Raw genomic sequence first — 16086 nt, 5'->3', positions numbered from 1 at the left:
ATTGATCAAATATTTAATCCTTGTGATGCTTACTGAGACAAGTTTTGACCAGAACACCACAAGAATCCCCCTACTTTCCCTCAAGTCATTTAGCATTTGCTTTAAATAGAAAGAGTCTAAGTTTAATACCTCATTTATAAGATAGATCTCAGACTGGGTAGCACAGAAAAGTACTGGAGGCTCAGCCTAGACTTTAAGCCTGTGTCTCTGGCATATGATTTCAACTTACAACCACTGACAAACAGCCAAAGCTGTTACCGTAAGGTATACATCTGAATTTTATATCATTGGTCATTATATTTTTGAACATGCAGGTACATTATACATGGCAACAAACTAATTTTCTATGGAAGATGATGCTCCTCATCTGTATCTGTATGTTATCAATAAATGAATGTTTTGTGTGTATTTTCTTCTCCAGCTACCATGAGACAACTGTTGATGTCATTCTAGAAAACTAGAAATAATACATTTTCTGTAACATATAGAACAGTGAAAAGGAATTTGTAAGTTTTAAATAGAGGAGCAAGTAGAAGACAATAATGCACAGTAAAAGTCTATTTATTGAAAAGTCAAATGATTCAAAACTAATTTTACAATTTGATAGAGACATATAGCCTGGAAACAGGCCCTTTATGTGAACCATAAAGTGCTCATTTTTACATTAATCATTCACAAGCCATTTAATTATCCCCACATTCCCCTCAAAACCTCCGGATTCTACCATTAAGTCAGCGCACAAGGGGCAATTTATTTAGGTCTATTAACCTACCTGACTGTAAATTTTGGAATGCAGGAGGAAATTAGAGCATGTGCAAGAAACCTATGCTGACACAGAAGGCATGTGCAAACTCGGCAGATGGCATTGGAAGTCTAGGTCAAAGCCAGTCACTGGAGCTGTGACGCAGCAGCTTTATTGCTATTATGCCATTCATTAATACTATACTTAGAATAACCATCAGCATTTAAGTGCCTGGAAAACTGTGTCCTTTGATACACATGTCTATAAAAGGAACAAGCAAGTTCTGGGGTGGAAGGAACTTGACAGAGCTGAGACAAATTAATAAAGTGACAAAATGAAGCCTTGAAAAGATTTAAATAGACAATTAAAATATAGTATGTGCAAATAATGCAGCTTTTTATGTTCCAATCATACTCATCATTAAATTGGTATTGCAGCCTTAAATTAATAATTTGCTTAATGACAGTATGATTTGTACATAATATTTTGCTGCTTGCCTTTTTACTTTTTCCTGAGTAAGCGTACCATATTTTTCTAATTACTTCATTCAGCTGGAAGTTACTGCCTTCGGAAAGACTACATTTTCACAGGGCAAACACTGCAGTGTTGGTCAGCTGCAGTTAATCTCTCCATCTAATTTTCTTTACCAGAAATCCGATTTGTTCTATATCTGTTATTTCAAAGATCTAATTGTACAGCCAATATAATTTTCTGAGTAGCCCCAACATTTACTATTTTTATTTAAAATTTCTAGCTATCTTAAAGAGATTTACATACAATGTCCTATCAGATCATTAGTAAAGACGTATTTGTATTTGAACTCCCCACAAGTGAAAGGGCCGCTTTATCTATCTGAGCCCACTATCAAATCACCAAGTACTGAACAGAAAAGAGCAGATGAATTTATCAATTTTCTTAAATGTCTAGTACTACAAGTTTCAGATATAGAGAAAAAGACTTCATAGTAATGCAAGATGCCAAGTTAATGTTCTGCACATCATTACTTTTAAATGCTATTATCTTTTAAAATGGCCTTCAAATGCTGCATTTTGTTTAGTGCTTTTGCATGCATCACCTCACTTGTTGCTCCTCTACCCATTCACATACTTATTTTTAAAAGGAGCAATGTGGCTTCCTTATTCCAAATACTAAAATGTAATATGTAACACCTACCTAAATTTAAGATCATGTCCTATTATCACCCACTATCCAAATTTATAAGTGGTCTCCTGTAATGTACTGCAATCCTCCTCTGTATTAATTATACTCCAACTTCCCCCTTTCCCACAAATTAGTACTGTCTGCAGATTTGATTCCTAATTCCAAATAGTTATACTAGTTGTTCCAACAGCAATTTTAAAGGAACACCATATCCTTATATTTTATCAGACATAATATCTTCAATTTCATGATTTTATTTAGTGTTTGGTATTAACTTTTGCCATTTCATTACTCCTATCCAAACTAATTCCTTCTTAACTTTAAGTGTCTACTATATGTTATATTAATGACAGTGTTTTAAAATAACAAATATGTTATTTATGTATCTGCCATTTCTGTTTATACACTAAAGAATCAAAGCATCTTGGCTAAACACAATTACTTTATAGATTTATTCTAACTCCCTAATATAATTTCAGTTTCAATGTTTCTGTCTATCAAACGCTAAACAATAATTCCATTATCTTTTCTATTGCTGATGTTAACTCAATTGGTCTGCAGTTCCCCAGACTGGTTTAGTTCAATTTAAATATAGGAATCCAGTAAATCCTCTGACATTTTGCCTTTTATAATTTTTATATATACTTTTGTAATAGTATATCACAAATTGGACTTGTGTTATACAATGTAAATTGGACTTCCTTGTAATTATTTTTTATTTTTGGTTGTCCTAACCTGAGTTTATCCCATGGTGATCCTATCACAAGCTTGATTTTTTTTCTTGTAGTGCTGTGATTTGAGAACATTACCAGTTATTTTCAAAATTTCTTGATATTTCACTCAGTTAAATTTAAATAATACATAACTCAAAGACACAATTATATTGTGCTCTTTAGAATCACAAGACCTCACTAAAGCAGTAACAAAAATGTTCAAGGTGACATGCTGTTGACATTCATCTACCTTCGTTCTTCAATGGACTATACACTTAGTGGCCACTTTATTAGGGACACCTGCATACCTACTTGTTAACTAATCAGCCAACTCAATGCATAAAAGCATGCGACATGGTCAAGATGTTCAGTTGTTGTTCAGGCCAACATCAGGATGGGGGAAAGAAACGAGATCTACGTGACTTTGACCACGGAATGATTGTTGGTGCCAGACGGGGTGGTTTGAGTATTGCTGAAACTGCTGATCCCGTGATTTCCATGCACAACAGTCTTTAGAATTTACAGAGAATAGTATGAGAAACCAAAAATAAACTTTGCAAACAGGAGTTATATAGGTGAAAATGCCTTGTCAATGAGACCTTAGAGAATGGCCAAACTGATTCGAGTTGATAGGAGGGTGACAAAAACTCTCATAACCATGCATTACAACAGCGGTGTGCATAAGAGCACCTCTGAACAAAGATGTTGAGCCTTGAAGTGGATGGGCTACAGTAACAGAAGACCATGGACATACAGTGGCCACTTTATTGGGTTAAGGAAATAGCTAATAAAGTGTCCTATTTGTTTCCAATTATTACTTTGTTGCCAGCTTCCAAATCTTGAATTAAGGCTATTTTTCATCGTCCAATGTTTTTGTACACTGTATCCAATCTGAAACTCAATTGCTAAGGTTAATTGGGTCCTTTGTGCCTAGATTACAAAGTTTCCAATATAGATTATCTTAATTAGTTCATACCCATGCATGTAAGCCATTAGACATGAAATGCATGCAACAACACTGTTAAGTGTGTATCTATAGAGGCATAGGGGAGTATCATAATGCAAAACAAAAAGTTAACAAAAGTACAGCAATTAAGAAGATGAATCATTTTTTGGCCTTTATTATAAAGGAATGAAGTATAAGAGAAAGGACATTTTTCTATATTTATACAGTGCTTTGTCTACACTACACCTCCAACACCATGTGTTGTTTTGGTTTCCCCAGCAAAGAACATTCTTATTTTGAATGTAGGCTGCACTGCTTCCACTGAACAACACACACACAATGCTGGAGGAACTCAGCAGACCAGGCAGCCTCTATGGAAAAGAGCAAATAGTCCACGTTTTGGGCAGAGACTTTTCATCAGGATCTCAGCCTGAAACATCGACTCTTTTCCATAGATGCTGCCTGGCCTGCTGAGCTCCCCCTGGAATGGGGAGGTTGCCTTATAAAGGAAAGATCGGCAAGAATTGGCATTGAGAACGTTGGTAGATCATCAAATTTTAGGGGGTCTAGAATTAAGCCAATTAATTGCTATTCAAGAGTGAGCACAGACGATTATACACTATTTAGACGTTTGGTTAACCTATATCACTAAAGAAAATACTCAATATTGAACAATGGATTTCAGGACTCTTGGACAATCGAAGGGAATAAGAATAGCGGAACGTCCTTGATTTTACTTAATATTAGAGCAAACTCAAGAGGTCTATAACAATGTTGATGTTTTCAAAGGTTTTATACTTTGTAAATGTTGAATTTATATTCTGCGTATTCAATCTCGGGCGTTTAATATCTAAAAAAAATTGGCAGTGATTCCAGTATTAAACCATAGGGATGCCACTTTATAAATTCCCTCAACTTGAAAGACAACTTCACCTTCAGCCAACAATTCGTCGCTTCTCAAGGGCCAACTGTTGTTGAATGTCGACAGGTTTTAAAACGAATTGAATTCTTCATTCTCCCTTTGCACACACACGGAACTTGCCTGGCGTTTTCGGTGTAGCAACTAGGGCTCGCGAACAGAGCGAGGGCAGACCGGATTGGTGACGAAATATGGTTTCCTCTGGCAACCATCAGGGCTCCGTTCCAATAGGCGAGTTCATACACTGCTCGCAATGCCCCGAGTTGCAATCAAGCGTCAATCAGATGCCACTTCCCCCAGAGAGGGGCGGGCGCACCGCTGATTGACAGGAAGGAGTGTAAAAACAGTTTGACTTTTGGACTTCAACGTTGATGGGGTGATTTTAACCAAATACCTGGCTTTTATCTGTTTTCCCCTTTGTACTGCGACGGATTATGTTGCATTTTTATCCTGCAGGATGAAATACCATCAATGTTGACCTTGTACGAGCTCCTTGTGTATTATCACCGTTTCCTCTTTTTTTAAGCTCGGCTGACGGGATTTGAACTCCACAGTCAGTCGCTTCTCTTGAGTTTTGTTTCGTTTTTCTCTCTCTCTCTCGAAATTGGGGAATGGCGGATGGAGAGGAGCTTCTTAATGCGGCAGAGTTTATAAAAGGTGGGAAATTATTCTGTAGTTTGATACAGTTTTAAATATGTTGGATTGACTTTTCTGCCACCATGAACTCTCTGTAAACTCGACGAAACATTTAAGGTGTGGCGGTTTTAAATTTTAAATGGCCGGGAGTTTGGCAGCAGCCTATCGCAATGCGTCTGAACAACTGCTTACACTCTACTTGGGGCGGGAGGGGAACATGCACTTACAATTGTGGGATCCCTCATTTATCCCTAAACCATCACGGGAAATTGTATTTATAATATTTTTAATCTTTGTGTTTCAGATCGTCTGTATTTTGCTATTCTGCGACATAAACCCAAAAACACCGCGAACACGCACTATTTTAGCGTTGATGATGAACTTGTGTATGAAAAGTGAGTTAATTTTAGACACCTCACATTTAATTCTCGGTAAACTTTTGTAAATATTTTCCACAACTTCTTTAGTTACTTCTACTTGTCTCTAGATTTATCAGACAAATTCTTGATGACCGCCAAGTCTATGTTTTGTTAAAGTTTGAATACAAGCGGAAATGTTTTAAAATTGCAATAGTACGTTGAAGATTTCTGTTTCACTAATGAAATGAACTGTCATTTTTAAAAATGAAAGCTGGATTCATGCATCTGGCTAAACTTAATGGTCATTACATTTTCAAAGTGGTGGGGCCCACCTTGTCCTTTTCATTGTTAGGACGCAGTGAAGTATTTAGTCATAATGCCATCGTGATTTATACGTTTTACAGTAGTATAAAGGCTATTACCGTAAAGGGTTTTTTGTTACATTATTCTTACTTTGTGTGTGTGTGTGTGTGTGTGTGTGTGTGTGTATATGTGTATATATATATATAAAATAATGAATAAAGTTCCTTTAGAAATTAATTTAACTATTTACCTGCCGTTTTTTTTAATGTCCGTTTTGTTTTCTAGTTTCTATGCAGATTTTGGACCTCTGAACATGGCCATGTTGTACAAATACTGCTGCAAGCTAAACAAAAAACTCAAGGTAAATATTTTTCGGTTCAAAAGTGTTTCTAAACAAAATACTAGAAAAGTGGAGAGCTCTTATTTCAGTACGCCATGTGACCAGCATTACGGCACGCACATCAGTTACTTCACAAGCTACCAAAAACATTTAGATCCACGAGAAAAATTGCTCATTGAATTAAGGCATTTTAATTTTAAAATGTGTACAGAGAACTGAACTGTTAGTGGGGACTAGATTGTAAATTGGTTCACAGCAGGAGGCCATTTAAGGGATTTTCTTTGTAACAGTCAAGATGTTACTTTAGCAAACAATGTAACATCAATTTCTAATAATTAAAAGAAACAACCCTTTTCTCTTCTGTCTCTAACAAACAGAATTCCCTTGTCGGTAGACTATTTACTGAACACATCTCCACTTGTAACATGGGGTTCATTTGGAGAAAAAGGGGGTTATATTACGGAATATCATGGAATATTAGATAGATAATTTTCTAGAAATGTAATCCTTCCTTAATCCTGCAGATGCTGTATCCAGATATTGCGGAAGTAGGAAAATAATGTTCAAGTTCAGATTTATTGTCATGCAACTGTTCACCACCAAATGAAACAACATTCTTCCAGATCAAGGTGCATAACACGATCAGTCAATTCCGGTTCGTTTGAGCATATTGGGACAGTGCATTTTGGCCCAATTAAGTGGCTGCCATAATTAACCAAACACTTGCACCAATTAACAGATGGCCCTATTAACTATATATATAACTCACATACACTGCATTACGTGTTACTACCACAAATAAGTTAACAAATTATTACATATATTCCAGAAGACGTACATTTAGCATGCTGTGCTTTTTCAACACGTTCAAAAATAAGCAGTATAATCCTACTCGAACCATACGTGATCAGACGTGGGTGGCGGCAGAGAGTTCAGTAGTCTCATGGCCTAGGGGAATAAGCTGTTTCCTATCCTAACGGTCCTTGTCCTAATGCTACAGTACCTCTTGTTTGATGGTAGAGGGTCAAAGAGATTGTGGAGTGGAAGGGAGGGATCCTGGAAAATGCGGAGCGCAAATCCAAGAGATTTTCTGGAGTGATTTGCAAGATAAATCTTAGTATGAAGTGTTCCAAAAACAAAAATCAAAATTTTTTGTTGTTCTGAGCAGTGGTTATCTTAAAATAATTCTGTATTTTTCTGTGAAAACTACATTGTAGCCATAGAGTTGGAATGTGGACTTTAATCAACATTTGTGAAGTTTAGATATCTTAGTTCAATGTAAGGTAGATTCATTGAGCTCTTGTGACATTGTATATGGGGTTCAAGCTCATAATTTTTTGAGGTGAGTGCGTCAGTAGGATGTGGTAGCGCAGCAGCACCAGGAGTTCAATTCCCACCGCTGTTCTATGGGGAGTTTGTATGTTCTCCCTGTGACCATGTGGGTTTCCTCCCACATTCGAGAGATGTACCGGTGAGGGTTATTGAGTGGGCGTGCTGAGTTAGCATCATTCCACTGTCTATTTCAGTGTACATATGACAAAGTTACTCTTTTAAAAAAAGAGAAGTAAAGGTTCTAGCATCTGGTCATGGAGGCGTAAGTATCAATCATCCATCTGAAAAACTGCTGTTGTGGTTTTATTCTTGTGTTTCCATTGGCAATTTCACCATAAATATTTATAATGAAAACTGCAAACCCAAATCAGTTCTTCTTGCAATTGTATCTTTGGCAAGTATTGATATTGTAGTGCCCATGAATTGTTGTGTATAATTGTAGCAGAAATCATGATGAACATTTGAATTGTTTCACACGTTGGAGACACAAGATTCTTTGTAGATCGGTCTATTTGAAAATTGATTTGCCAGCTTCATGAGAGTGTATTCTTTAGAGTTCAGGAGAATGAGAGGAGATCTTATTGAACCACACAGCTGGATGTAGGAAGGATGTTTCCTTTGGCTGAGGAGTGCAGGATCAGATAGCACAGTTTCAGAATAAGGTTTGAAATACACAGTTTGAAATCCCCTCACTCAGAGTGGTGAATTCCCTACTCATAAAGGTTGTGGAAGCTTGATTGTTGTATTAATTCAGAGCAGAGAAAGGAAGGAGGAAGTTATCAGAATAAGAAAGTGGGGAGAGGGGAAAGAGGACAAGCTGGTAGGTGGTAGGTGAAACCAGCTGAGTGCGGGGGAGGGGAATGAAGTAAGAAGCTGGGAGGTGATAGGTGGAAAAAAGTAATGGCATGGAGAAGAAGGAATCTGATAAGAGAGGTGAGTGGACAGTAGGGGGAAAAAAGGAGGAGCACCAGGGAGAAGTGATAGGCAGAAGAGGAGAGGTGGTAGGAGGCCAGAGTGGAGAATTGAAAAAGTAGGAAAGGGGAGGGGAAATATTACCAATAGTTGTAAAAATTGATTTTCATACCATCAGGTTGAGGGTTACCTAGACTGAATATGAGGTGTTGCTCCTCCAACCTGAGAGTGGCCTCAATGTGGCAGAAGAGGAGGCTATGGACCAACATGTCAGAACAGGGATGGGAATGCGAATTAGAATTATCCTGCTTTTTGTGGGTGGAATGAAGGTGCTCCAAAAATGGTCCCCCAGTCTATGTTGGGTCTCCCCAGTGTAGAGGAGGCCACATAGGGAGCACTGGATACAGTAGGTGACTCGGAACAGATTTGCAGTGTTGCCTAGCCTAGAAGGACTGTTTGGGGCCATGAGTGGCGGTGAGGGATAAGTGCTAGGAGCGAGGTTAGTGGGCAGGGATGAGTAGGCAGGGAATGATGGAGGGAGAAATCACTGTGGAAAGCGGTGGGGGGGGGGGGAGTTGGTGGTAAGGATGTGTTTTGTGGTGAGGAGTGGGGCTGATAAGGGGATTAAAAAAATCAGCCCTGATTAAGTGGCAGAGCAGACCTGATGGGCCAAATGGCTTAATTCTTCTCCTGTCTTGTGGTCCCATTGAAGATGGTGGTGGTGCAAAAATAAATGGTGTAAATGGAGCCAGCCAATGGTGTAGTGGCTTCAGCACCAGCCTTTGAGGCAGATGGTCCTGAATTTGAATCTGACCAGTTTCCAACCTGGGCAGCAGCAGTATCTGTGCAGAAGAAAGGCCTAGTAATCTACTTCCACACCTTGCCACAAAAACCCTATGGACAACTACACTATCCATTGGTTTGCCATGAGTCGATGACTCGACAGCACTCAACAACAACAACAACAATAAAAGGGAGTAGGGACAGTGATAGAGCATGTATTACACACACAACATGCTGGTGGAACTCAGCAGGCCAGGCAGCATCTATAGAGAAAAGTAGTCGGGCTGAGAGCCTTCGGCAGACTGGCCAGAGTGCCACTCTCCATCACAAACAGGACAATCTGCAGATGCTGGAAATCCAAGCATAGATGCTGCCTGGCCTACTGAGTTCCATTTTGTTTGTGTTGCTTGGATTTCCAGCATCTGCAGATCCTCTCTTGTTTGTGATAGAGCATGTGTTGTTGCGTTTGCCAGTATGTCATTTTGAGCATATTCAGCAGATCAGGTAGTATCTCTGGAGCGATAAACAGTTAACATTTCAGTCAGATTGTCTTTCCTCATTAACCGGAAATGTTAAATTATTTTCTCTCTTCACAGACATTGGATACTCCTAGTATTTACAGCTACTTTATATTTTTGTTTCTGGATTTCCAACACTGGCTGTGTTAGAATTAGTTTTGAATTAGCTTAAGCTTTTGCATTCAATTAAATCCTGTTTTTTCTTTCAGTTTTCTTGCATGCTGAAAGGTGACAAAATACATAGCTAAAAATGTAACACCAAGAGGATATGAAAACCAAATAGACAAAACAAGCAGCGTTTTAAACATAAGGATACAGTATTTATGTTAGCTTCAAATCTAGATCTCAAACCGAGGCTTTTCAATGTTGAGATCTGGAGCTGAAACTAATTCAAAGTGATGATCCGAAATGCTGCCTGTACCTTTCCCTCGTGGTTTACAAGCTGTGATGGTTCTGTTCTAAATTGTTATAAATGTCTGGACTTGTTCAAAATCCATTCACAAATAAGCAATTTTATTGAAAGCTTGAAGGATGTTATATGTCAGTGTAGCTTCAAGTATGCCATCAAGAACAGAAGTCCCTGTGCTCACTAGACATCATCTGGCTTATGGAAAGTTTCTTACTCTATGCTCCTCACAATTTTGTGTTCAGTGATCTTAATGAATGGTGGAGTAGGACACAAAAACCAGACAGTTTAATCCTGCTGTTTTAAATTGCGTATTGTGAGATGCAGTGTGAGGTATGTTGGCCCGAAGAAAAATAGATCTCTGTCTTGCAATTTAATATGTAATTATTGAATCTGCGATAGTGCTTAGGATGGGAATGATTTCTATTTTCCTCCCCCAAGATATTTCACTTTGATTCCAAGATAATTTTTTTTCTTTTTCATTTACCTTCCAAAAAAAAATTGCTTTAGTGGTGGTACTCTCTGTATTTTTTTGATATAGCTTCACGCACCAACACACTGTGTGGGAGATTACCCTTGCAAACATTTTGAACTCCTGCCAAACAGTAAATCTAAATTGCTCTAATTATTATAATTTTACTATTGTTCTGAATTAGCATGAATATTGAAGTCAACATACAGATGTTTCCAATTGGAGAGAGTGTAGCGGGATAAAGACAAACACTGTCTACATTCCATCAGTTTCCTTTGAAACTAATTGCCTTACATTCTTTACTCTTTGTCAGGAAAGAGTGTTTGAAAAATTAAATGCATTTCCCAATGGCTCTTTGTGAAAAATCTATATAAGACAGAAGTTTGGCAGCAATGTTATATTGCAGTGGTAGTAAAACAGTTACTTGGTGCTGACACAAGTATTATTACTAAAAATGTTATTTTGAGGTGTTTCGGTCTTCACAGAAAATACTCAGGATGCCGACTGATATTCTGAGGAAAAAATGATATTTGTAATAAATTAAATTGTAAAATTCCCTGTAGTTAGGAAATCTAAACATGATTGTCAGATAACCTGATCATTTTGAGCAGGTTGCATGATAAGTGATTTAGTCAACATCTCTTTTCAGTGATGTGAGAAAATGAAAGATTAACTTCTAGTAAATTCTGTGATGAAATCCTCCGAAGATGCTGCTTTTGTGCACTTAGGCCTGTGGAATTTTGATTTGTAAATCGAGAAGGGTTTTCGAATTGTGTTGAAATATTAATCTGTCCTTTTATTATTTGTTTATGCATCAAGTAATTATTTCAAATCATGGGCCAGGATCTTGGCATTAATATCATTAAAGTAACTGCTTATTCCTGTAATTTTATATCAACTTATTTTTTTGGAAATGGCTTGGTGATTTCTCTCACTTTCTGTTGAAGCCATTGATGCTTATTAGAATGTATTCCACAAGTATTGTGGAATTGCCCGATATCCAGGTGTCCATTATCTTTCTGCTTGTGGATGACAGTTATATTACTACAAGACCTAAAAAGTTGTATGTGTACTTCTTCATACCAGCATTTATTTACATATCATTCACTGTATAATAGAGTGATTCTTTATCTACACTTCCAAAGTGTGGAATGCTATGTTGCCTTGCAGTTACATATCCATTCCAGTATCCATTAGTAAAGACCATAGTCTCTTTCAGTTTGTGAGCTCATTTATACTTCCCTTTGAAATGCATCACCACCATAATGAAGTCTGCTCTTTGCAATGCATTTTCCCCATTCATTCTAACGTAATCATAATTTTTATAGAACATGGATATTAACCGAGGATCTACAGCAATATTACAGATTTCAGATTACCATTTCCCCGTTGTTTGTTGAAAAGTACTGCCTAAGTTCAGTGCAAGGCCATTGAAAGTACTAATTCTACAAAGTTTGTAGGATTTTGCTGTTTTCTTCTCGAGTCTTTCACCTGAGGGAATTTAATGAATTCCTTTTTTAACCACCACAATTAGATTACTCCTTGATCATCCAAACATAAGGGCTCCAAACTTTGTTAAATCAGCCTGTTCTCATATTTTAAACTGTTCAAGACTGAGCAGTCTTTATCTTGCATGCTAAAAATGAAATTTATTTTTCTTGATGCAGTTCTCAAAAAGAATTAAATGTAGTTCTCCAGATAGGGTTTGGATACAGCTTTGTATAAAGAAAGGGCAACGTTTATCTTTGAAATTCAGTCTTGTGTGGGGTGAAAAGAAAGGATTTATTGATTTCAGCTGCCAGTCAGCTTTATGATTTGCCTATGTGACCACCCAAATTATTTGTTTCTCCATTTTTCCTCACCATTAAACAATATTCTTCTTTTAATTGAATATAACATTATTTACATTTGTTCTCCCTGAACTGAATTCAGTTTACCAATTGCCACTTATAAAATCTCTTGTTTTTCTTTAGTAATGTCATCTTAAGTTTATAATTTTGTGTTGAACTATTTTTGTTAATTTATCCATAAATGATTGCACTTTGATTTGTAAGAAGGCTCTGCAAAATATATTGTTCCTATTACATTTTGAATTGGTATTTCATTAATTCCCAAAGTTTTTGTCTGGATTGCATTTATTTTACTACAAGGGTAAAGTTTTGCAAGTTATTCTGTGGCTGCATTGAAATTAGCCATCAGATTGCCAGTGAAGTGGTCTACTTTGCAGCAACTGAACTGTTGCTTGGGGGAAAAGAGAGAGGAAAGCTAAATTTGGAACAGTAATAACAACTTTGTAGTTTCAAAAAGTTTCCATTACAAACCTGGAGCTCACCAGTCACCTGTCCTCAAATGCTGCTTTTCCTGCAATATGCCCTTTGTGGTCTTCCTCTAGGAAACTGGCAACTGGCTGAGCGGTAAAATGTAGCACAGAGCAGGGACTTGAAAAGCTATTTCAAATACTATGAACCTTAATTTATGAAAACAATTACCAGAAAATATCTGACAATTAAATCCTTTAAACTGGGCTCAATTAAATAAATTGACACACTCTACGTGTGCTGGTGTCCAGCCCACTCCATCCCACTGAATTCAAAGGACCTAGTATAAGATCATAAAATATAGGAGCAGAATTAGACCATTTGGCCCATTGAGCCTGTGCCACCATTTCATCATGGCTGATCCATTTTCCTCTCAGCCTCAATCTCCTGCCTTCTCCTCAAATAGCTTCACGCCCTGACTAATCAAGAATTTATCAATCCCTGCCTTTAATATACCCAATGACTTGGCCTCCACAGCCACCTGCGGCAATGAATTCCACAGACTCAACGTTCTCTGGCTGAAGAAATTCCTCCTCATGTCCATTCTAAAAAGATGTCCCTCTGTTCTGAGACTGTGTCCTCTGATCTTAGACTCCACCAGCATTGGAAACCTCCTTTCCAGATCCATTCTATTGAGGCCTACGATGCCAGATTAAATTGGTGTAGGTTTAGGATGCAAGTTTCCAGTCTAAACGTTTTCTGCTCCTGAATCTGACTCGTGTAAGGCTACGTCCACACTACACCGGATAAATCCGTAACCGAAGCTTTTTCTCTTCTTTTTTACCCTCCGTCCTCACTAAAACGGTGTTTTCATCCCCTGAAACTGGAGCTTTTCAGAAACGCTTTCCAGGGTGGGTATTTTTGGAAACGCTGCTACAGCAGATCGGTGTGGACGGGGTAATCGGATACTTCTGAAAATGCTGTCAGACAGCAGCGCGCTATTTCATTGTTTTCTTGAACGCAACCTGACAATTTCAGAACAGACGGCAAAGAGACTGAAGCCAGAAGAGTTAGAAATGTACTTACCAAATACTTTGACCCATAACTTACTGAATAAATAAGTATACTCACTTTGCCGTGTTTTCTGTCCTTGCTTGTATGAAGGTGGTTTACCTATTTATGCAAGTACTTCTCTGACAATAGATGTGTAACAGCCTAATGTAACATTGTATGGAAATACAAGATAACACTGATACAGACATGTTTTATACATTTAACAAGGAGCTTTATTAATGCAACAGAGTTTGTCAGTTTTTCAATGTTTGTCGTCAGCCAGGTCAATCTGTCCGTGAACCCCCTGTCGGTTGCCTCCGTATACTCCAATATTTGGTTTTTTTTTAACTTTAAGTTCTCCTGCGCGAAAGCCAACAGCTGTCTGTCGTTTTAAGTTTTTCTAGTCTGTAACTACACAAACGGCGAGATTCAACACCAAACATGTCGCTTGTTTTCGGTAGATGTGTCCTGCGCATGTGCAGGAGGAGGAGATTTGCCAAAATCTCAGTTTCAATGTGGATAGAGATATTTTTAAAAACGCCTATCATTTTTACGTGAAACTGGTGTTTTCAAAATTATCCGGTCTAGTGTGGATGTATGTAGCCTAAGAGTCCAGCAGCAGTGTACAATTGTCCTCAGACTGTTGATGAGGTGAGAAGTTGTTCAGATTTCTGCATCTCTGGTAATTATGTGGACCTGCTGACTTTTAATCAGAATGGCTATTTTTAGCAATTGTGCTGGAAGAGGATGATAACGCCAGCTAAGGTCAAGCCAGATTTGATCCCATCCTTGCCTGTTGTCCACTTGATTACCTAATAATCTGAAATGATCAGGTATTAATCACATGAAAAGGACTCTTTATTTTTTTGTTTTTGGGGTCTTTTGTAACCTATTTAAAAGTCAAATAAAATTGAAGTACCTTGATTGTTTAGTTAATTTCCACATATAATGTTCTTTGATAAAGGCAGCAAAATTACCATCAATCGAAGGTATAGAGCCTGGGATCACCTAACCATTGAAGATGTAAATTAGGATGACATTCCAGTGTTTCCAATTGTGAGCTATGGTCACACGCATCATTGCAACAAGATGCAGATAAAGCAAAATAATATCTCGCATTCAGAGTACTCTGGGATAGCAGTCTATTTTTCCAAAAATTCCAGCTAACTTGACACGATTTCTAAATTTAAGGCAGCAAGTGCTCCTCCAGGCCCACATATAGTGGTTATTATTATAGAGTGACTTCCTGTTTATCTTTGTGGTTGTTTCATGTGCAGGGAAGAGATCTGTGATATCACTGCACCGTGGCAAGTTTTGGTGATGCTTCTATAACCAGTTTTCAGGAAGTGGACTAGTTACATCATCACGAATTGAGCTCTGTAGCTAAAACATAATTACAGAGTGAGCACAGAGAATGTCAGAGTATATCCTTTCATGGTTGATGACAAATGACATTAAATATCAACTAAATGTTGATATAACTCAATTTTTCTATTCTGTAGTACCAAATAAAAGGTGGAATATACTGTAGTTTAATTGGTTTTGTGCTATATTCTTAGTTTCTGTTGAAGAATGCTTGCTTGAGAAAGTACACTTTGTACATTGGTGTGTATTTGAGGGAGGGTGATCAAAAGATGGTTGTCTCTAGCTGAAGATTCTTTTATTGATCAACCACTAGGCTTATGTGATGGAAGGGGTTAAATAGATGTGTAATATCATAACTGTGCATTGATGCTATTATTTTAAAGCTGATCCTACCATTTAAAATTTGTCAGAAATATCTAAATTTATTGACATCAAACTGAACGGTTCCAATAATGGCCACAGTGGTAGCTTGGAGTGGGGGGTTGGGATGGGGGCGCGGAGGTGTGGATGTGATTGCATGTAAAGGGAGTACAGGTCACATTAGTTTAACAATGCACAGAACAAATTGAATTAATTAGTAACTTCATTCAAAGGTTAAACAGTATCTGGTGTTTGTACCAGTGATATTGAGAAGTGCTGAACTTGTTTTGATGCCACCCAGTAATGATCCTCAATTTTCCAAAAATAAATGCTATTTGCATTAAATCTGCCTGTGCCCCAGCTCATCATCTATAAGCACTTAGACCAGTCCAAAGTGATTTGCAAATTGGACTATTTTATTTCTAAACCAGTTTAGTTCTTATGTTGGTATGGTAATAGATATTTGGAATGGATGCAGAATAAAAATTGATGGCTGATTGCCCACTAT

At 37.6% G+C, this 16086-nt stretch overlaps 1 protein-coding gene across 4 annotated transcripts in view; it reads left to right on the top strand.

Moving 5' to 3' along the window:
• The window catches only part of LOC132394116 (dual specificity protein phosphatase CDC14A-like), a 90263-nt gene that overhangs the window by 12262 nt on the left and 61915 nt on the right, over window positions 1-16086 (top strand). For 3 of the 4 annotated variants that reach the window (XR_009512185.1, XM_059969875.1, XM_059969876.1), the window contains exons 2-3: window positions 5422-5512; window positions 6065-6140. Coding sequence is in view for 3 of the 4 variants with exons in the window: in XM_059969875.1 (XP_059825858.1) it covers window positions 5422-5512; window positions 6065-6140 (167 nt within the window). In the remaining variant the exon portion in view is untranslated. Of the gene's footprint in view, window positions 1-5007; window positions 5139-5421; window positions 5513-6064; window positions 6141-16086 lie in introns of all 4 variants that reach the window. The other variant, XM_059969877.1, reaches the window with a different exon arrangement.

Source organism: Hypanus sabinus, chromosome 5 (assembly GCF_030144855.1).
Source record: "Hypanus sabinus isolate sHypSab1 chromosome 5, sHypSab1.hap1, whole genome shotgun sequence".
In the NCBI taxonomy this organism is placed as follows: domain Eukaryota; kingdom Metazoa; phylum Chordata; class Chondrichthyes; order Myliobatiformes; family Dasyatidae; genus Hypanus; species Hypanus sabinus.
Note: the sequence above shows the minus strand (reverse complement) of the source record. Positions and strands in the feature narration are given on the sequence as shown.